The sequence below is a fragment of the Clupea harengus genome, chromosome 6 (assembly GCF_900700415.2).
Source record: "Clupea harengus chromosome 6, Ch_v2.0.2, whole genome shotgun sequence".
Taxonomy (NCBI): domain Eukaryota; kingdom Metazoa; phylum Chordata; class Actinopteri; order Clupeiformes; family Clupeidae; genus Clupea; species Clupea harengus.
Window position 1 is genome coordinate 28,127,812 of NC_045157.1, and position 21,691 is coordinate 28,149,502.

The 21,691-nt window shown below is 40.9% G+C and overlaps 3 protein-coding genes across 7 annotated transcripts; 2 read left to right on the forward strand and 1 right to left on the reverse strand.

Moving 5' to 3' along the window:
* Positions 1 to 300: 300 nt before the first annotated feature.
* On the forward strand, positions 301 to 9,888 carry hdgfl3 (HDGF like 3). 2 transcript variants are annotated; one of them, XM_012814841.3, is made up of 6 exons: positions 301 to 924; positions 3,935 to 4,011; positions 4,296 to 4,434; positions 6,372 to 6,521; positions 7,481 to 7,627; positions 8,287 to 9,888. In XM_012814841.3, the coding sequence occupies exons 1-6, from the start codon at positions 841 to 843 to the stop codon at positions 8,311 to 8,313; spliced, it is 624 nt and encodes a 207-aa protein (XP_012670295.1). In that variant the 5' UTR covers positions 301 to 840; the 3' UTR covers positions 8,314 to 9,888. The 2 variants fall into 2 exon arrangements, with proteins under 2 accessions (XP_012670295.1, XP_012670296.1); XM_012814842.3 differs by having other exon boundaries at positions 302 to 924; positions 7,484 to 7,627.
* Positions 9,889 to 10,138: 250 nt separating this feature from the next.
* LOC105889004 (transmembrane 6 superfamily member 1) lies at positions 10,139 to 16,532 on the reverse strand. 3 transcript variants are annotated; one of them, XM_012814762.3, is made up of 10 exons: positions 16,147 to 16,532; positions 15,701 to 15,804; positions 15,438 to 15,535; positions 15,189 to 15,292; positions 14,487 to 14,569; positions 14,276 to 14,394; positions 13,577 to 13,681; positions 12,653 to 12,745; positions 12,289 to 12,408; positions 10,139 to 10,665 (listed from the first exon to the last, which is right to left on the reverse strand). In XM_012814762.3, exons 1-10 carry the CDS (start codon positions 16,155 to 16,157, stop codon positions 10,477 to 10,479), a joined length of 1,026 nt encoding a protein of 341 aa, XP_012670216.2. In that variant the 5' UTR covers positions 16,158 to 16,532; the 3' UTR covers positions 10,139 to 10,476. The 3 variants fall into 3 exon arrangements, with proteins under 3 accessions (XP_012670216.2, XP_031425497.1, XP_031425499.1); XM_031569637.2 differs by having other exon boundaries at positions 15,983 to 16,520; XM_031569639.2 differs by lacking the exon at positions 15,189 to 15,292 and having other exon boundaries at positions 14,276 to 14,315; positions 15,983 to 16,527.
* Positions 16,533 to 16,738: 206 nt separating this feature from the next.
* LOC105889080 (BTB/POZ domain-containing protein 1) lies at positions 16,739 to 21,691 on the forward strand. Of its 2 annotated transcripts, none has more exons than XM_012814838.3 (8): positions 16,739 to 17,339; positions 17,876 to 18,032; positions 18,354 to 18,459; positions 18,635 to 18,832; positions 19,662 to 19,854; positions 20,136 to 20,223; positions 20,366 to 20,512; positions 20,681 to 21,691. In XM_012814838.3, exons 1-8 carry the CDS (start codon positions 16,930 to 16,932, stop codon positions 20,837 to 20,839), a joined length of 1,458 nt encoding a protein of 485 aa, XP_012670292.1. In that variant the 5' UTR covers positions 16,739 to 16,929; the 3' UTR covers positions 20,840 to 21,691. The 2 variants fall into 2 exon arrangements, with proteins under 2 accessions (XP_012670292.1, XP_012670293.1); XM_012814839.3 differs by having other exon boundaries at positions 16,740 to 17,339; positions 19,725 to 19,854.

The window sequence follows — 21,691 nt, forward strand, 5'->3', positions numbered from 1 at the left end:
GATTGTATGACTGCATTCAAAACGAGATGCAGGTTTTTATTTCTAATAATCAGTTTTCTTGTCTCTGTTTGGCACAGGCTAATTGGAGAGAAAATAGCTTATTTTAAAGTATGGTTTGTAAACAGCATTCATTTACATTCATTATTTTTCTTCTTAAATTGATTGGAAAGATGTGCTATATTGGCCAGATATTTTTGCATATTCACAGGCTTCTGGTAATCCATATTCGTTATCCTGAATATGCATTTTTAAGAGTGGCATGCTCACCAGAGAATAACCACCTTGTCTCAAATGTGTAAGCATAAGATCTGAAAGTAATTGCTTTTACCCTACAAGGGATGTAAACACCGAAGTAATAAAGCAGACCTATGAGGTTGTAAAGGTAACATTCATGTCGCAGTAAAATTAGGTCAGGGTAGGCTATGTCGCGAAGAAAACTGTAACAGTCCCTCGTCGAAAAAATTGTTAAGAAAGAATCCGTATCCTCTGCGTTCGACAGTCGCGCGGCGTTTCAAATGAATCAGGAGAGAATTGGGGCAGGTTTTGCTTTTGTGTTGACACGGTGGCATTATACCAAAACCAACGAGGACCACATTTTCAATATTGCGCGACGAGTGGATTCAAGTTTCGTATCGTGGAATCTCTGTAATCTACACACATTTTGTGTCTGGAGAACAGGAGGAAAGGACCGTGTCTAGGGCCTTTTCCTCGTTTTATTTATTTATTTCCTCATAAACTGCAGTCTTGCTATCAAAACATTGATGGTCGATCATTTCCCTCTGTGTAGGGGACCAGAAGGAAAATAACTACATTAAGATACAACCCCGGTGTAACGTTAAAATGGCTCGCCCACGGCCTCGAGAGTACAAGGCTGGAGATTTGGTTTTTGCAAAAATGAAGGGATACCCACACTGGCCAGCGAGGGTGAGTATGAGATGCAGCCGAGTTGAAATGTAGGGAGGCGGGGTTGGTAAGGACAATACAACCGGTGTTGTAGGACATTTGTAGGCTACTTGTCCCGTTCGTTCCATCGCTTCTCATTTTGTTTTAATTTAATATGAACAGTGTATATGTATATATCGGTTACACTGTGATCATTTACGTGTCATTTAATGTTCCTTAGTTGCGCGTACAGAGAAGTGCGCGTTGTTTTCGTCGAAAAGCATGATCTTTTGCTGGTTTCCTCTACGTAACTGAAAGCGCTAGAAATAGCGTAGGGTAACAAACGTATTCATTTATTTTAGTACTCCATTAGGGTTATCAGTGCTTTTTAAACTTATCTACATTTTATTGTGTAAAACTTGGCATTGGACGAGAACATTTTGAATTACTTGTACGTGGGCGACTGTTGCAACGAGCTAATTAGCTTGTTAGCTATCTCGTGACGGACCGCCCTCCTCTGAGATGTGTGCATGTTGGCCATGGAGCTTTTAGCTCAGTGTACTGTAGTCTGTCACTACTCATGTACCGGATTTGCCCATTTGAATGAAAACCACTTTGAATGATGCTACTTTTCAGCGCCCTACAGGAATCCTGATATTGGCTTAACCACCATTTTGCTGTTTGCTACATCAGGGCATTTCAGAAGCCAAACCACTAAGATAAACAGTGTGTTCTACAACATAGCTGGTTGTAAGCTAACTTTCCCAAATAATTGTAGCTTATGGAAAAGTGAAAATTGAGGATTTCACTCTTAGGAAGCTGACAGTGCTGCTTGCTGTTATCTGCCTCTCCTTCTTCCCATTTGACCTTATGTTGCCATAATCATTTGTGTAGATCTAAGCTTAAGTAATTCATACCTTTAACTATTAGTTAAATTAAAATGTGTATGTTGGTCAAATGCTTCTAAAAGCATACGCTATTTAGACAAAGCTAAGTGAAAATGATGTGGAATTGAAAATATAATGTAATGTGGTGAGTGATCATAGTTCAGCTGTGGAAGGTTGTGTTTGTAGCCTGCAACTCAGGATGTGACATTTTCTTTCTTCACTTATTCACACCACCCATTTTAATAGCATAGATTACATGATGTTTGTGCAACAGTAACTAAGGCCTTATACCTTAAAAATAACACAAAGATGCATTCTTATCAACTGTTCCTCCTGAAGATCTTACAGTTAGTTTTTGTGCCTGAATGAACAATAAGACTTAGTCCTGACACTGCGATGCTGATTCTCATTCCGGCCTTGACCAGGCTGCCTCACCTCCTTAGGTGTACCTTTGTGGTCTAGGTACAAGCCCCTGCCATTCTAAAAGTTCTGACCATACACCACCTCTCAGAGCCCATGCTAAAATGGGTCAATAAATAGATCTTTGAAGTAACTGAGCAGGATACACATGGCTCACCGAGTACCACTAAACAAACCATAAAAATGAAATACGTTTTTGGCATCTCAATGAGTTGATTTAAAGTTTTAGAATGTGAAATTAAAGTTGCTACTGTGGACAAGGATATTTGACTCTTACTCTTACTGTATTGTCTAAATTGAAATGTAGATTAAACTACATAAACATGGTCACCTCTGTACAGACCCATCCTCCTGGCCTAACTGTCCACCCTGTAGAATGAACTATTAACTGTTCAAGCGCAGGGTAAGTCCCTGGGAAATTCCGTGTCTGTTCATCACAAGCATGCACTAATCATTTATGACCATGTGATAAGAATTTGTAATGGGGTATACTGTGTTTGAACCGCCATGTGTCTGCTGAACCAGTCAGGATTTGTGTCCCAGGGTATGATTAGTCATGATGATTCCTCTCATCCCTCGTTTTTAAAGAGGGAAACATGCACAATTATGCCATTGTTCAAGTGCTCATCTGTAATGTTGTAGTTCTACATTAACATAAAGAAATAGGGAGGTATCATTTACCAATTAGGACAAACCATCTGGATTACACTTTTTAAATACATTTCCATTCACCACACGTCACTGAAACATATCAAGTATTTTTCCAGAAGAATCTTTACAACAGAGCTTAATTTGTTCCAGTTAGAGACTGGTTCATACCCAAGAGCATTAGCTGAAGTTGATTGGCTTCCATAGTGTACATAAATTAGAGTAAGGATCTTACTCTGAAGTCATTCCTCAATCAGGCACCTTACAAATTCACTCTCCTATACTAGTTAGAGTAGTTAGAACAGCATTACCTACTGACTAATAAACCTACCTGGTCAAATGGTTGGTTTGTTTTGGTTTTAATGCTGTATTGCAGAAATGAAGCATCAACTCTTGATCAGACAGAGACCTTTCAAAGCCCTTTACATCCACTCATATTTATGTCTTTTTTTAACAAGCATTAGGATTTAAAAAGAAATCAATTTTACAGTTTGAGGCAAGAATAGCATGCAGCTAGTGCCCCGATGGAACCATTCAGAGTTTGACTTGAGGCAACATGAACATGCAGGTTACAGATAAGGCTCTAACATGAGTACATGTCGTTGGCTACTGCGCTTAGGCAGGACGCTAGATGATAATGACAGTAAAGTTGCAGCACTGAACTATGCCTGAAGAACAGGCATCCACACATTGGCAAAGTGTGCCCAAATGCAGGAAATAAAACCAATCAATCATGAGGCTACTAGCAGCTGTTCCCAACTGTAACTCAACTGTGTTGTTTAATAAAGTTCAATAAACAGGCAGTGTTGTTTAACCAGCACAGTGATAAAAATCACATTATTTTAGCAGTTTGTTTAAACTGCAGCTGTGTTTTTTTTTTCCAGTATCTTTTCCAGTTGTCACTGTTATAGTGTAATTTTATGTGTAATTAAAAGTCTTTATCATTACAAAAAGCCTATATGGGAAGCACGTGATGATATTGTAACATGCCCTCCACAGCTGTGGAACACTCTTACATTAGATTAACTTTAAAATGACTGTGAGTAAGAGGCAAACCTGCCTCCTATTTATCCCCCTTCTCCAATATGTTTCTGCAGATCGATGAACTCCCAGAAGGAGCTGTCAAGCCACCTGCAAATAAATATCCCATCTTCTTCTTTGGAACCCATGAAACGTATGCATAAGTTGCTTTATCGCCTACCTCAGGAAATCGTGTTAGATGTCCTCTGTTTCGCTATTGACCTGCGAGACATGTGGTGATTAATAAACGTGATATCCATATCTAAATTATTCATTCAGCTATTCAAGTTCATTCCGTGCTCCGTGTACTTTAATACTGGGAATTTCTTGTGATTTTGAAAAACATGTGATCACCAGAAACTAGTTGGTGTAAGTGTATGGTATTTTTAGTGATCATCACATCTCCGGCCTCATCTCTGTGTCTCTCTTGAACTGCAGCGCGTTCCTTGGCCCAAAAGACCTTCTGCCATATAAGGAGTACAAGGACAAATTTGGCAAGTCAAACAAGAGGAAAGGATTCAATGAGGGTCTCTGGGAGATTGAAAACAACCCTGGTGTCAAGTTCACCGGCTATCAGGTCAGTTGTGTGTTTGTGAGTGGGGGAACTCAGCGAAGGCATGGCTTAGTTATCAAAGAGCCATTCAACACTGTGGCATTCAGAGCGCAAATGACTACTCTAGATGTGCTCGTTCTGTGTCTGTCTCTGCTGATGTCAGGGTTGTTGACTGTGACTGTGTCTCCATGACTGGTTTCAGTTGTAGGTACTCAGGCTAGCACTGAAGAAGCCTAACTGCATACGGCATAATTTAAGTCTCTTGAGACTAGACCTACTGTGTCCTACTGCATTTGCTGAATAACTGATAAATGAAAAGCATCACCAGAAATCACTGAGTACTAGAAGCAGTGAGCCTTTATTACCACCCTTTTCGATACTGGCTAGACATTTCTTTTACAGTGGATTTTTGAAATATAAGAATGGATACATTGAATGAAATGCAAAGAATGGAAGAAGTGTTTCTTGTCATACCACATCTCAAGCCAAAGAGAGATGCATAAAGATTGAGCGCTGGAATTGTAGACTACTCATAGTACTTTTAAATGTATTTTCAGATCTAACCTGTGATTCTTAAAATTGTATGTGTGTTACAAATTGATATTTAAATGGGAATGCATTTTCCAGTGTAGGCAGTTTTACTTGACTTGAATTATCTCAGGAAGGGGTGCACTATTTGCAACAACATAGGACCATGAATTTTAATTCTATGGACTCAGATACATAACCAAGCATGACAACTAAGAATGCCTTTTGGAATCTAACACTGATAGTCTCAGCAGTAGGTAGGCAGGGCCAACTTCGAGAGGCCCAGCTATAATTCAACCCCATGTAGCTCATGAGAAAACATTATGTGTGTTTGAAAGACAAGCCCTTGAGCAACTGCCAGTGGAATCACCAACGAATATCTTGTTGTGCGGAAGCAAATGTGTTACTATCTGCTACTTCCAGAAGGTCACATTATAGGCAGAGAAACTGTCATCTGTCCCAATAGCTGAATGGCTACTTGAGCTGAAATATTGCTGATGATTTCTAGGAAAACTTGCAGGAAGCACCGCCTCTTTGTTAATACATACACTAGTGTTACCTAGTTAGGTTTAGCAAGGTTTTGCACATTATTGTGAAAACAAACATTGTCCGTAGCTGTGTTCTGGGGAGTAATCTAGTATCATTGGCAATGCGCCATGTTTTGTAAGTTGGGCCACAGAGGTTGTTACTAGTGATGGCACAAAACATTGTGATATATTGTGATATTTCTGCTGGCGATACATTATTGGTTTACTGACTCAGGACAGTTTAAAACTAACGTATTCACCTCTCGTTCTGGTTCTTCAGCGAATCATTACCTTCCGGGTTCTTGATAAGAGTGGTAACGGCTTTAAAACGCAATTGTAACTGGCAGCAATGAACACATTCTGTCGAAATAGGCCTTTTACAGTTACTGTAAAGTACAATTTTACTGTTTTCATTTTGTAAAATGGCATCCCTTTTCTTGTTTGCCAGTACTGTGATATATCAATATCGTAGGAAAAATAACCTGTGATTCCCACTGTGATTCTCACTCCTGGTTATTACCCTAATCTTCATTTTTCAGTGAAACCCCTGAATTCAGCAGTCCTCAAGTGATGTGAATTATCAAGCCCAAATTATAAGCAGCCCCCTGGGATGTCCCTTTATGTAATGTGTCATGTATTATAGTGAGTGTAATATCAGTAGTGTGAAGTTTCAAATTCATCTTTATGTAATGTGTCATGTATTATAGTGAGTGTAATATCAGTAGTGTGAAGTTTCAAATTCCGTATGAGTACTGGAGCAGACATGTTACATTTGTCTGTCCCAACCCATCGTTGTGTGCCAGAGGCTCCCATAATATGGCAGAAAATGGCTGCCCTCCAGCACGAGGCAGGTGTAGGCAGGTAGAGCGCCTGTGACGTGCTGTGCTCTCTGCTCGCTATGCACAGGCCATCCAGCAGCAGAGCTCCTCAGAAACAGAGGGAGAAGGGGGGAATGCTGCCGACGCCAGCAGCGAGGGAGAGGAGGGCGACTCCATAGAGGCGGACGCCAAAGGAGACAAAGTCGGCTCCAAGCGGAAAAAGACAGCCTCCTCCAAGGTGTGTGTTCGAAGTTGACACCCAGACCTGGGCGTTTTTTCTTTAGTCAGGAAGAAAAGAATCAATGCATGCACCCATTTTGTACTAGACAAGGGGACACCTCTTAATGTGCAGTGAAAATGTTCAATAGTGCAATAATATTAGTCCTGAAATCAAGGATTGATCATTTTCACATCTGTATTCCCAGTCAATTAAAAGGCAACCCTTTGACTGACTGTTACAAAAGCATATAATGCCTATCATAAAATAGCTTTAAAAATGGTTTAAAGGAAATCAGTGTTATTATACCCCAAAATATGGTACTGACAAACCATATTACACACAATTGGCCATGTTAATCAGAGGCCATTTTAATATTTATATCTATTATCATGATAAAATGTTAACAATTCATATAACCTATTTTTTTTTCTTTCAAAACTGAATATAAAACAATATCATCAGTAAATCTACAAATCATATGTCTCTGCTGAGGTTTGAAATCAAGACACATGCTTTGTACAAACCAAAATAGAGAGAGAGAGTATCAGTGTTTTCAGGTTGGTGGAAAAAACATCCACGCTTTTTTCTGGGAAAGAAAAAAAAACCTTCCACATACTCACTTCAGCTGTCTGAGCCCTTGCTTAGCAACCGCTGTTGCCTAGCAACAGGGGTCTGTCATATGCACTATATCCCCTGGAATGTAGCATTGGAAGCCCCCCACTTTATAAAAGGGGATAAGATAGGGGGAATGTTAAATTATGCTGTCATTTATTTTCCTTCCTCCTTCATGGCTGGAATTTGCATCCCTTCTCCCTACATTGTTCGACCACCCTTTGTGTGTCATATATCCACTGACACATTTCACCAGGAGTTCACTGTCCTGGTAAACTGCATGCCACCCTGCCAGCTGATGTAATGGTACAGTACTCGCACAGCATTGGTTCCTCAGATGGTCCTTACCGTTGTGTTTGTCCTAGAAGTCGTCCAAGCTGTCAAGGAAGTCCTCTGGGGAGGAGGACTTGGACAAGGATGGCAAAGAGGACGACCACAAGAGTGGCTCCGAGGCAGGAGACCCGGACAATGACATCCAGAACACCTCAGACAGCAAGACGAGCAGTCAAGGGGTAAACTGATGATCTCCCAATAGTGTACAGCCTCTGGAATGGCAGCGTATGGTAATGTCACGTTGAGATGGTGCTCTGACCCATGCAGAGGATCATGCGCCCCCGATTTAATTTGATGTGTGTCTCCAGACTACAGAGGGGTCTCCCATATTGTACAAAATGATATCATAAAATCATGTCCACTGTGTATAGAAACCTTGCATTAACCATCTCCCTGATCAGTATTTATTGTGACTAAATAAAAAGGCCAGTGTTACAGTGTGCTAACTAGTATGGTGCAGAGGCTAGGGGGTTCTTTTATCACTGACCTTTTCTGCCTTCGAAACGTATAGTGGAGAATCAGAGTGAAAAGTCACCCATGTAATGTCATTTGTTACCAGGATTGGCCTGTCTTTGGCACTGAATGTCTTTTGCCAAGAATCGCACCACCAGAGGTCAGCAATGCCCTAGTTGTTATGCACTGGATGGAATCCAGAAAAGCAAACTGGAAAACATATATTCTTAACCTTTTAAGACACTAATTCATACCTATACTACTAGGTGTTTATACATGCCGATACAGCTAAAACACAAATTCATCATTACACAGTATTGTGATAGATGTGCAAAACATGGTGGTTACAAAATCAAGTAAAATTGTTTTTTTTATTCCTTGCCAGAACCAGTTGCTCCGAGAAGAACATTAAAAGTCAAGGCGGTCCCATCAGGGAGGTCACTCATCGTGGTTGTTTTGTGATATTGGAGTTGTGAAATTCTCATTGATCTTCAACACCAGGAACCCCCACAAAGCTATTATGGAAATCACATTTTAAGTGATTGATGCATTTATACCATCTTCTTAACCACAGTGCAACTATAATTAATCATGGGGTGAAAATTCAGTCCAGTAGGGTATGCATACAAAATTAGTCAGTCTGTACACATTCAACCTTGATACACTTCAAAAATAACCCCTTTTTGAAATCTATAGCGAAAGGTAACAGTAGTCATACATTGATATTAGCACTGTTTCATAGCTTAAGCTCTCCAGTTCAATGCACCAATTTTAGCATATTACCAGATTACTTTCTATGATTAAGTTTGCAAAGACTTCTTAATAGCTGCTCTCTCTCCCTCTCTCTCTCTCGCTCCTCACAAAACAGGCCATTCCGTGTGTCGCTCATAGTAGTACATGTCGTAGCTCAAGATCGCTTTCTTAAACAACAGGGAAAGGCCGATGGACTACCTTCTGGAATATTTGTCTGTAAAAAGCATTCTCCATATCGCTATATGTTACTCTTTTATGTAACCAAAAAAAAAAAATGAATGGAAAAAAGTAGATTAAATGTATGAAGTATTGTGCACAAAACTGGGTTACACATTGTAACTCACTATTATCTCTCTATTTTATTTTGCTGTAGAAACTAGGACCACTATCCAAACAAAATGCTCTCTTAGGTAACTGCTCATCTTTTTTATGGCTAAGTGAAATCTTTGTTTCCGTGTGTCTGTGGAATGGATTATGTTGTTCTGCTTTTTAGTGGCATGCTACGCTGTCGTATACATCATAAGATGGAGATAGTCTTGGTTGTTTTTGGTTTTTGAAGGTTTCCAATTACTTGCAGTTTTCCATTTGCACTTAGTAAGAACCCCACCAATGAGAACAGAGCACTTCTATGATAACATGTTTCAGGCTTTGTGCTTTCAACATCGATAGTACATTACATTCAGCAGATGCTTATGTCTAAAGCAATTTACAGAACAGTAAAGGTATACATCTCATCAGGTCATGTGCTCCTGAGACATGAACCCATGACCTTTGCATTTCCACTGTCACTTAAATGAATGGAGCACACTGAACTGTATGTTTCAACATTGGCACTGGGTAGTCCTTAATCCTCTTCTGACAGATTTTTCTTTTTAAAACGAACATAACCCCCATTAAAAAGTTGCCTGTTTTGATTCCCTCTTTGTTTTATATAAAGAATATATTCTATTTATTTTTTGATGAGTAAACTGAAGAAATCTGTGGTAAATGTAGTCCCATCATTTTTTTGTTTATTCCGTCACCTTTTGACCTTTGTTATGCTTGTAATTGGAACAAGTTTTACATTTTCAATATTTGTAGTTTAATGTAAACTGTTTTTTGCTGTTTATTGACAAGAATTTTACAGAATAAACTCATTGGAATGCAAAGTTTACTATCAGACACAGTGCATGCACACAAAATCCTTAGTGAACTTCACTAGTACCTAATATAAATATATATTAAACAATGAAAAGCTGAGTTCACTGTTTATTCAGCAACTCATATGATTAATATTGCTTTTATAAATACAATACAAAGAAATACAAATCTTAGCACAATTGGTGTCTTGGCTACTAGGAGAAAAATGTCCTTTGTGTACAAATATTACAAAAAAACAGCATGGCGTATACAGCTAAATCTGGAAACAAAGGTGTCCAGTATAGAGGCACTCATCTTTCAAAACAACACAAAAATACCAAGAGAAGGAGAGGCACACAAGTCTTTGTACTGCAGAGGAATGTTGACAAATGAGTCACAATGAAGACTGGTGACACCGAAGTTATCATGGCAACGCCATGAACTGAGTCCTTGAACCTTTCACCCAAATGGTTACACACCCAGAGCCATCCACAGTCACACAAGTAAACAACAAGAAAAATATATAAACCTCAATTTACCAGAACGCATATTATTGCAAGAGAGCAGGTGCAGATAACATTGCATAGAAACTTATATAGCAGTAAAAGTACAGTTTCACAATTCCATGAATACTACATTCGGCATCTCTAGAGTTGTTTTATAGACTATATGGAGTATTGTCACAGGTAGGAACAGACAGATGTCATTCAGTCTTCTGCGGTGGGGGCTTGAGGAAGAAGGCTTGGTTGCTGAGCAGACGGTAGCTGAGCACCTGTGGCACCAGGCCATAGACCACGTTGACCGTGAGGAAAAGCAGCTGAGTGTCTGCTGGGACTCTGTATGAGAAAGGTGTTCGCGTGTGGAGGGAGGCCCCAATATGGGAAAACTGTGCCTGAGAACACAACACAAAATAGGGTACAGAAACAAAACTCTCAGAGACATCACATCTTGAAATAGAGACAGAAAACAACAAACATTTCCATCCTAAAAACATCTTTATTTACTCAATACTGAAGCTGCAACAGCTGAGTGTTCAGATAAGGTGAAATAGCAGTTCCATCTCAAGTCATCAGTTTCTAGGCCTGTGCGATAAGTTTAATGAATTTAAGCATATTACCATATAAACTAGTTAGGAACAGCACCATTTGACTAACTACCCACTAACCAACTGAACTCTAATTCATACCTGAATTGCACACCTAAATGGTAAATGCTGAGACATTTCTAGGCCACATAGGGCAGTGTCAGAGCAACCCACTACATGGTTCCATGCCACTGTAGTGCGAACCAATGTAATGCATCAAAAAGGCAATAGAGTGTGTGCGCATGAGTTCTCAATGGCTTGCAGTGAATGGGTCAAATTGCTAAATATGCTTGTGGTTTTAACACAGTGACTTGATTTAACATGTTTCTGTGCTAACATATAGCAATCCCAACATAAGCAAAGTATTTGGCCAAAATGAGAATCCCACTTCATATTTATAGCTATATATTTTAAGGCAATAGGGCGATTCCCATCACCACTGACTTTTAAACAGAAAATAAAGTGCAGGTTCATTAAAAAAGTTACAAATCAACAATACTGCTGTGGTGACTGTGTGCACTCAAGCAAGCATTGCTCTATAAACTCAGACATTTAACAGATCAACTAACAGTCCACTAACAGATCAACATTCGTCCACTAACAGATCAACATTTGATTAATACAGACAGGCTCTAAAGCAGGAGACTTTCCCACTTCTCAACATACCACTACTGAAAAGAAACACTGAAAAAAGATGGATGAGTTAGTTGCATAGCAACGCTTCAGTCCATCATTGTACTGCTCACTTCCACTATTAATAGCATGAGCAGCTGCCATTGGAAGAATACCTTCAATCTGCTATGTCTAAAGTAAGCCACTGCTTTTGCCTCCTGCAGTATGTTGACCAGGCATTCTGGCAGGCGCTGGGACAAAAGCAACAGTCATGTTGGTCTCAGATTTGTGTACGGTATACTGACAGCTAACACTGTGGAGTGCTTCCATCTTTGGAAGAAAGTAGATGAGCTAGTTTAGATAAGATTTGTTTAACGATGCTCCTGTGTGTGCTTTGCTCTCAGTCAGATTGACAGTGTAATTAAACAGACGACAACTATATGTTGTAGATTTACCATGTACAAATGTTCCTATAATAACTCCATAAATAGAAACGTATTTTAAAACACTGTTGCTGTAATGCAAATACAAATTGGAAGTAATGTATACCGGTACTAGAATGTACCCTTATACTTTACTGGTAGAAGCCTCTAGTAAAGTACTTTTCAAACGTAATCAACATATTTTGACTTGTCATATCTACGCAGAAACAAACTCTAAGCAAGGTATACAAAGATTAACCAACTTGACGTTACCCAGTATGTATGTAAAATGTTTAGCGTTTTGTGCCAATTAGAAATTGCCCCGTGGTGAAAGTTTGAAGCAGCATGCCAAGATGTCACTGTCACTCCTCACATTTGTTCACCTCTGACCCCTCACCTGTGCAACTGCCCCCGCATGAACTAGGGTGAGGTCAGGGATCCACTCACAGCCAGGAATAACCAAACCATACAGAGTGATGATATAGCACGGCACGAAGTACAACATATTCACTACCATCTGCAACACAGAGAGCCCACAATGTTACGTCATCACTCTGCAATCCACACATGCATCACCAGGTGCACCGTCTATGAAATAATCAGTAGGTGCAAGTTCTTCAAATTAGCACTCTAGTCTAGTGTCTATGCTAAAATATGAGCGATAAATGATAAATAATAAAAGTATTTGTGATATGTTAGTAGATTTCTTAAATAACAACTGTAAGCAGTAATCATTTGTCAGTGTATGATCCCTTCCTCACTTGGATCCTGGGGTAGGCAGAGGGGTCCCTTAGATAGGGTTCATAGTGGTGAGAGTAGGCCTGACACCATTCTGTGGGACAGTCCAGCGCCACCTAAGAACACACACACATAAGGAAACACAGGTTTGAAAACCCTCCCACTCACAGTGAGTGGAGCATACATCTGTAACAATCACAGAAATGGACAGTTAAAGCAATGCCACTTTTGGCATTTCTTCTGTCACACCTTATTTGCTTAAGTGCTCACAGTAAAACATGATTTTCCTGTTAAAACAGGTAGACTGAAGTTCCTTTAACCCCTTGCATCAATAAGTAATAATAACTAACTGATCAATCTTTCTTTTCCCGTATTCTTCTCACTGACTAGTTCAGAATCAAGGAACCCTGAGCTACTGGGAAATAATCAATCATTTTTGTCTGGGGATGTAGACAGAAAACAAAAGTTAAGGTAGACTCTCCTGTGGGTAACTTCAACCCTGATGAATGCGGTGGATGCATGTGTGTAATATGTCAGCTTGGTGACAGTTTGCCTGATGGCCATTCAGTGGCTCTTTTCAAAGGCTGACAAATTGGCAAGGGTTGGTTGAGAGGCTCAGCTAAGTTTGTAGCTTTTTTTCAAATTGTTCACGATGGAAGTGGTCCGTAAACAAATCAGAACAATGCCTATCCAATTACCCAACGGACAATACCGCCAGTTTATAGGGACCAAATGAGGGGTACACAGGCCACCCCGGGCCAACTCACTCAAGCAAGGTAGCAACAGCACATGCCCCAGATAAGTCACATCATGAGCCCAAACTAGAACAGTGTGGTCCTCATTACGCCACAATGACTGACATTATCTGGGGTGAGCCCCTGCAAGTCAGCACCATCCCTACTCTACCCATCCCTCAGATCCATGCAAAGTGTCTGCGTTTCACTCACCAGGCCTCGGAATGAGCAGAAGGAAGCAGCACACAGCAGGTATATGGCAAACAGTAAATCCACAGGTCTCTGCAGCAGGCTCTTCTTCTGGGTAGCCTGGATGTCCTAGATCATGAGGATCATAATTGTCTGATTATCACCAGGTAATAATCACTCATGCATTGCCCTTTCTTCCCCTGTTCTCTGCCCCCGCTCTTCCCTTTGACCTCCATCCCTTGGTCCCCCTGTACGGGCCTCAGGTAGATTGGCCCTCCCCTTAAAGTTGGGTTCGGTTTAAGGTTTAATTCCATGTAGTGCTATTAACATTTTCTCAAGGTGCTTTACAGAGTCCAAGGCCTGAAAGCCCCTTAGAGCAGGTACACATGTGGCTGTGGCAAGGAACACTTCCTTTTAACAGGAAGAAACAGTTCAGAAAGATTTGACCCATGTGCCCAGGAGAGGGAAGGAAGGAGGAGGGGCAGGAAAGAAGAATGGAGAAGCAGATAGAAAAAAGGGGAGTGGACATGAACAAATCAGCCAATAAGTACTGAGTTCTATGAAGGACCTTGCAATAATGTTCATTGTCAAGAGTGCCAATCAATTCAATTTTTTTTCTATTTCCGTGCTGTAGGGATGTAATGCTGTCACTGTGTAACATTGCTTTAGTCCAGACTGTTCTGTATGACAACACTTTTTAAACAGATGCCAACCCAGCCTCACCTCCGGTGGAGCCCCTCGCATAGCAGGCTGACTGCAGACCCTGAAGCAGGCCCATATGGAGACGAACACATACAGCATGTGAATGAGGAACAGCGGGCTCAGCTGGGCTCCATACTTTCCTAAAGAGGACAGCTGGACTGTTCCATCATTTAAGACCATAAACTGTATGAACTAGCTTCAGTCCTAATGACGTTGGCTCAGTTTTACTTACCCACAATATTGCCAGGAATGTACACTATGACCCGCATTAGGAGGGATCCCACCCAGTACAAACCAATGGCCCTGTAGCTCTCCCTTTGCAGAAATCAGAAAACAAAAATCCAATGACTGTCATACAGTGAGTAGTTAATATGGAACAAACATAGATTCATATTTTGCACTATTATGAAGATTTGTCACTGCATTGTGTTTAATACTTCAAGAGGAAGTTTTAAAACAGTCTAATGTGTACTTTTTTGCTCTAGAAAAATGATTCATTCTTTGATACAATAATACCCCAACAACATAGCAAACAATATTCATAATGTGGATACTGAAATCTGAAATAGGCAACTTTTCAGCATAGCAGTAGGATTAAACACCCTATTAGGTGACTTTCTGTTCAAGTTGGCATAAACTTGCTGTTCCGTCTCTAATTCCATGTCACTGACAACCCACACACTACATTTTCGACTTGCAACACTATACCTAACCTGTTAAATGTTTATTTCAAGGGAAATTATGAGGTAGCAACAAAATATACTAAATGTCTGTGCACATACTACCTCTGACAGTAAAACTAGCCCTAGCGTGTTAGCAAATGAAGACCTCTTACTACTTCCATTCACTCTCTTCAAACAGGCTTGAATTATTTGTGCCATCTGCTGAGGAAGGCTGTTGCAACTTTCAGTCGCAAAGTGATCGATGTGCATACCCCCAGGTTATTGCCGCTACCATCAGCAAGTACATGAGGTAGTGTACACATCCATCCCAGTAGGATATCATATGTCCATGAGCAGTATTAATGTAGGGATCTGCCTGAAACATGCATGAAGAACAGCATGACAAGAAAGTTATATTACTTGCCTTGACCATCTACACTATTCTTTAAGTAATACAATTATATTCCTTGAGGTGGACTGTTTCCTTTTCTGAACTGTTGAAATAGCAGTGGTATATTTACCTCTTTCAAGTAAAAGGTCACGAATCCATCTATGATGCCATCCTGCTCAAGACCTATGATGAGGTTCACAACACTCAAAAATGCGTAGGTTGCAAAAACTGAAAGAGATTAAAAAGAAAATTTCTAATTTTTTTTCATGGTATTTGACAAACTTCCAAAAGCACTACTGAACATAGTGAGGACTACATCAGTTAAAGGCTGCTTGGGATGTGTATCCTTTTTTGTGCTGCTTTCCGAAAACAAACAAGAAACCGTTAACATACCGTAGAAGAGTGGATCCCGGGGTGCTTTCTTCTTTAGTACAAGGCGAACTGATATTGCTGTGATTACTAGGGTTGATGCTCCAGCAAAAAGTATGGCTTCAATACTTGAGAGTGGAAAGGGATCAAGAGAGTTTCGTTATAATTTGCAAGAGATTCCGTCTACTCACAGCATGAAGTAGCGCAATCTACACACACCATGTTAATCATAAAGGTTACTTTGTTTTGTACTGCAAAACTAATTTGCTAAATAAATAATTATTTAATAATAATTACTTGGCTCACCTGTTCGAATATAAAAGAAAATTAAATAAATATGAGATGGGTATTGACATCAAGGACAAGACGAACACTCCCGTTCCAGCCGACGCATTCATTGTGAAAAAAACAAAACAAATACTAAGTGCAATCACGGCCACTACACACAATTTTAAACTGTATGATCATACCTGCTACACATAATGGTTATCTTATCCCGTTTGTATCAGTATTCCTTCTGCATATGTGGACTGGGACATTCGGACATACTACAAATAGAAATGGGTGCAGTTCCTACCCTCTGTTGTTCCGTGGTTCTGTCAGGACTGTCAAGCCATAACCTTACTGGAATTTTAGGCTTGCATAGCTTGCAAGGCGGGTGCAATCTATGACACAACGCACCAAACGCCAATCAAATAATAGCAAGAACACTAATCACAGATTCCAGCCTATAATTATATTTTACATTTCACAACAGGAACTTTTAATAAAAAGAAACACAATCAAGCCATCAGATAACGTTTTAGTGCCGTTATCACATGGGTAATTTAGGTATAAAACCGTCATCGTCACCTACTGACTGATAACTAGTAGCCTGTATAATGTTATGAGGTGGCTAATTAACAAGCAGGCTTGAGACAAGTAGATGAGTCTTGACATGGGGCGCTTTGCAGTCTGGACCACCTGGACCATGCCTGATAGACACTGTACCCATGATTTGTCCAGTAGTCTGGTACTGCCCTCTTGCGGTCATAGGTTCATACTTCAGAACATTCAGAACATGACCGGAAAGGGGTGGCGTGCCTTGCCGTGACGCAATCGTCGTCGGATTCGTCGCTATGATGAGCTCGATAGCAAGCAAGTTGTAAACAGCGATGTCAAGCCATGTCTGAGGACACGGAAAGCCACTCGAAAATGTTTCGTTGATACTTCTGTCGCTCGGTGGATAAGCTGACGTAATCCGTAAACATAACATGGCTACGGGGGGCGGCCAAGCGGCACCCAGAGCCGAAGGACAAGCGTTCAATTTCAACCAGTCTGGCGCTAGAAGGAACGCAGCTGTCTCCAATGTTGCGGTCGCCGTAATCCCAGCGCCGTCTCCCCCGCCGTCAGTGGGCATGCACAGAGAGCCTGTCTACAACTGGCAAGCTACAAAGAGCTCTGTCAAAGAACGATTTGCATTCCTCTTCAATAACGAGTTGCTTAGTGATGTAAGGTTTGTTGTGGGTAAGGGCAGACATGCTCAAAGAATACCATCTCACAAATTCGTGTTGGCTGCTGGAAGTGCCGTTTTTGACGCCATGTTCAATGGTGGCATGGCCACAACATCCACTGAAATTGAGCTCCCCGATGTTGAGCCAGCTGCTTTTCTCGCTTTATTAAGGTAAATGGCTTTGCCGTGATTTCGCGTCATGATTATTGCAAGTTCCATGTTGTAAATCATCTTGGCTGTGATGTATTTTACATAAGTATTAGTGTAGTGTTTACAATGTTTTACATACAATCCAAACTTAGCCTTCTGCTTTGTTTTATTTGTGTTTGGGTTTGGAGTCTCGGAAAAGACACGAAAGCATAGAGAGTTTAGGAAAATAAAGAACTTTGCTAGCTAGAGGCGACTGCAATCATAATGACTCAGACATCCAATCGTTCTTGGAACTTCCGGAGCCTACCGGAAGTAAAGCTCTGAAGTTCAAATCAACTGGTGTGGACGGTATTAGTAAACTTCAATCGTTTGTGTTAAAGACTTTCCCCCTGGGCTGCACCCTGATCTGGTACCGACCCACCACATATGTGCCAGATCAAGGCAAATTCCAGCCCACTTCCCCCTACTATTTTGCTTTTCGTGTTCTCTGATGTGTCAGAACTTGTCTCTGCATTCCACATTTGCTAACTTCCAATGATGTAATTTGTGCCTTTAAGGTTTCTGTACTCTGACGAGGTCCACATTGGTCCAGAGACTGTCATGACTACGCTATATACAGCCAAAAAATATGCTGTGCGTGCTTTAGAGACACATTGTGTCGAGTTTCTTACCAAGCACCTCAGGGCTGACAATGCCTTTATGCTTCTCACTCAGGTAAGCATGATGTATCCCCATCAGGTATAGTGTTCAAAAATGATGTTTATTGTCAGTCTCGTGCTATGATCAAAATGCCTTAGGAGAAGCTGACAAGTTTGTCTGCAAATATTGTGGTAGTCCCAGTTACTGTAACATCATATGCATATTTTTTTTATAGTGCATTCATTATGGAGGGAATGTAAAAAGATAGAAATCAATAATTAAAACAAAAAGAACATCAAATCAAATCAAACTTTATTGATGTTCATGCTAAGGTCATGATGACCAACTCCTTGTCTTTCAGGGAAAGCACTCCTGTAACATTTGTTGTCATTCCAGGCCAGATTATTTGACGAGCCTCAACTTGCTAGTATTTGCCTGGATACGATAGATAAAAGCACTGCTGATGCCGTAAACGCAGAGGGGTTCACTGACATCGATTTAGGTGAGTCACCTTTACTTCCTGTGTCACCTTCCACTCAGGTCGCTGTGTGCGTGTTGCTCCATTAATCCAGTTCAGTACAGTGAATGGCTAGTCGCTGCTAGTGGACTGAATAATTGCACTGGGTTCTGTGTGTGTCCCTGCTTTTCATGTGGGCTTATCCCTGCTTGTTGTGCAGACACATTGTGTGCGGTACTGGAGAGAGACACGCTGGGAATCCGGGAGAGCCGGCTGTTTGGTGCCGTGGTCCGCTGGGCCGACGCCGAGTGCCACAGGCAGCAGCTGCCGCTCACCTCGGAGAACAAACAGAAGGTTCTGGGCAAAGCGCTCACCCTCATCCGCTTCCCCCTCATGACTGTGGAGGAGTTTGCGGCCGGTAAGCTCGAGCACTCCGGGTTGTTAGGGGGAAAATCGGGTGTAGATTCTGTTCAAAAGGGAGAGAATTTTCTTCCAGTGCACTGACCTGACTCTGCACTGTCCTTCACTGTCTATATGACACCTGTGTGATGGCAACAGGATGTGTTTTTATTTGTTGCTCTCAAATGATCACCTTCTCATTGACACTGCATAGCTGGTGTAAGTCATGTCCAAAATATTTCTGTGTTGTGAAAACCCTTGTCATACATTTTAGAATAGAAACAATCCTTCCATTTGGCTGAATGTAACTGATAGTAGCAAGTGCTTTTCTGCGTTTCTCTTTTAAGCAAAATCACAAAGGGAATCTTGTGCAGCTCTATTTAAATATTATGAGGGTGTTCATTCATACCCAGATTGAATCCACATATGAAACCCTAGTAATCTTTCCCACCCTCAAACATGTTTATGTCTGTGTGAATTCTGCACCATCTGCTGCTTCATGAAGACCAAACAGAGCCATATGCAGCCTTCAACTCTCTTACAAAGGCTAGGTCATCAGCTCCAGTACATTTGCCTCTAGATCTCATTCAAATTAAAGCTCACGCTGCAGATGGTTGACGATGCTAAATAGCCATAAACATGTTTATCATTGCTGTATCTTCCTCTACTTGATGGATTTTAATCGACCAATTTGGCTTTGCAACAGCATAGTCGGTGAAACCATCATTACTACCATGTACCTAGTAATTCAGCATTGTGATCTCATTATTTCTGCTGTGCCTGTGTGATGTGTTTCCTGAGACAACCAACCATAGAAACCCAGTTTGATATTTTCTCTTGTGCAACAGGGCCTGCCCAGTCTGGGATAATGTGCGATCGGGAGGTGGTAAATGTCTTTTTACACTTTACAGTAAACCCCAAACCCCGCGTCGACTACATCGACAGGCCAAGGTGCTGTCTCAGGGGCAAGGAGTGCAGCATTAATAGGTTCCAGCAGGTTGAGAGTCGATGGGGATACAGTGGAACCAGTGACCGCATCAGGTGGGTTTGATACATGCCTTATGGATTCAATGCAGCTGAGGGTTCTACTCGCTGAGTGTTCTGTCCTTTAGAACTGGATCTTTTACAATTGTGTTGGCTAAGAGTTGGGAGGTAGAGAGGGGCATATGCTTTAATATTTGGTAGGTTACACAGTGGTTCTATGGAATTGTGTATGAATTTGAACACAGGTACATCTAGTGAGAATGAGATGAGTATATTGATCTGACTGTGAGTTTCCTCATGGCGTTCTTAACTTTGGGCTCTGTCTCTTCTCACCACAGGTTTAATGTCAATAGGCGAATATCAGTAGTGGGGTTTGGTTTGTACGGATCAATACATGGATCAACAGATTACCAAGTCAGCATACAGGTGAGAATGGGACGTTTGAGCTGCTATTCTGTCTGTCTGCTTAGATTGCATCTATACATCTTAAATCTTTATTTCAGAAAGATGAGTCATATACAAATGGTACATGTTCACTCACAGTTCTGAATCACTTCCCTCTTAATAGATCATGGAGAGTGACCGGAATCACATGCTTGGACAGAATGACACAGGATTTAGCTGTGATGGATCAGATAGCACATTCAGGGTCATGTTCAAGGAGCCCATTGAAATCTTACCCAATGTTAGCTACACAGCATGTGCTACTCTAAAGGTGAGACATGCAGGTTTGATAATTTTTTTGTGTTTTGTTTTTGCAAAACATAAAGTCTGTTTTGTAGTCTCTGAGCAATTAAGTTGTGATCTCTTACATCAAATGGTATATTTGTATTTACCTTGCTATTACATAATGCTGTATGTTTTTTTTATCTGTGATATCTAGGGGCCTGATTCACATTATGGAACCAAAGGACTTAAGAAAGTGTCACATGATTCAGGAACAGGGACCAAGACGACATTTTTCTTCTGCAGTTCCCCCGGCAATAACAATGGCACCTCCATAGAGGACGGCCAGATCCCTGAAATCATCTTCTACACCTAAACCACCCAACACTAAACATTACCCAACAGTGACGACTGTGTGATCCGAGGCGTCATAAACTGACACGGAGACTCTCCAGGGATTGGGCCTGCGGGTTGGGGCAGATTACGCTGCGCTGGCTTCTTGTGCTACCTGCATCATCACACGTGGAAACATCTCACAAAGCTGACGTATGCTCGTCCCACATGGTCACATCTCGTCTTTAATGACTCGCGCGTCAACGTCTCCCAGGAGGGATGCCAAAGTCCCTTTTCATCTAACACCAGCCGCGATCCTTATTTGCGTTCGTGATTACTAAAGCAATACGAGCTGAGTGTATATCTATACATTGTTATACTGGAGATATGTACAGATTCTAATGTTTGCCAACTTGAGGTGCTGAGATTGTTATTTTCTATAGGTCGCTGGACGTGTCATCTTTAGAGCTGAGAAACAGAAAGAAAACACTGCTTGTTATGTACCTTACAGGGAAGAGGGTATGATTTTAGACATGTCATTAAATAAAATTGATTGCAGTCAGTGATTTTGCACCATTAATGACAGGGAATTTTTTTTACATGGAGTCATGTACTGTTTCAGTGAATACTATTGCATATCGTGCAGTTATGTTAAATCACATCTCAGAATGCTCAAATTGTTTTGTAATATGCACTTCTCTGAAAAACTATAAGAAGAGCAGTAACATGATGTATGTCTGATGTGTTGTGGTTTCACTTGACAGTGTATTGCACTCATATATGTATTGGTCTAAATCATTCACATTGAACATATCTATAGGTCCAAGGGTTTAATCTGTCATGTATTCAATCACATGTAGAATAATAATATATTTGATGTATCACCAAACCAAAA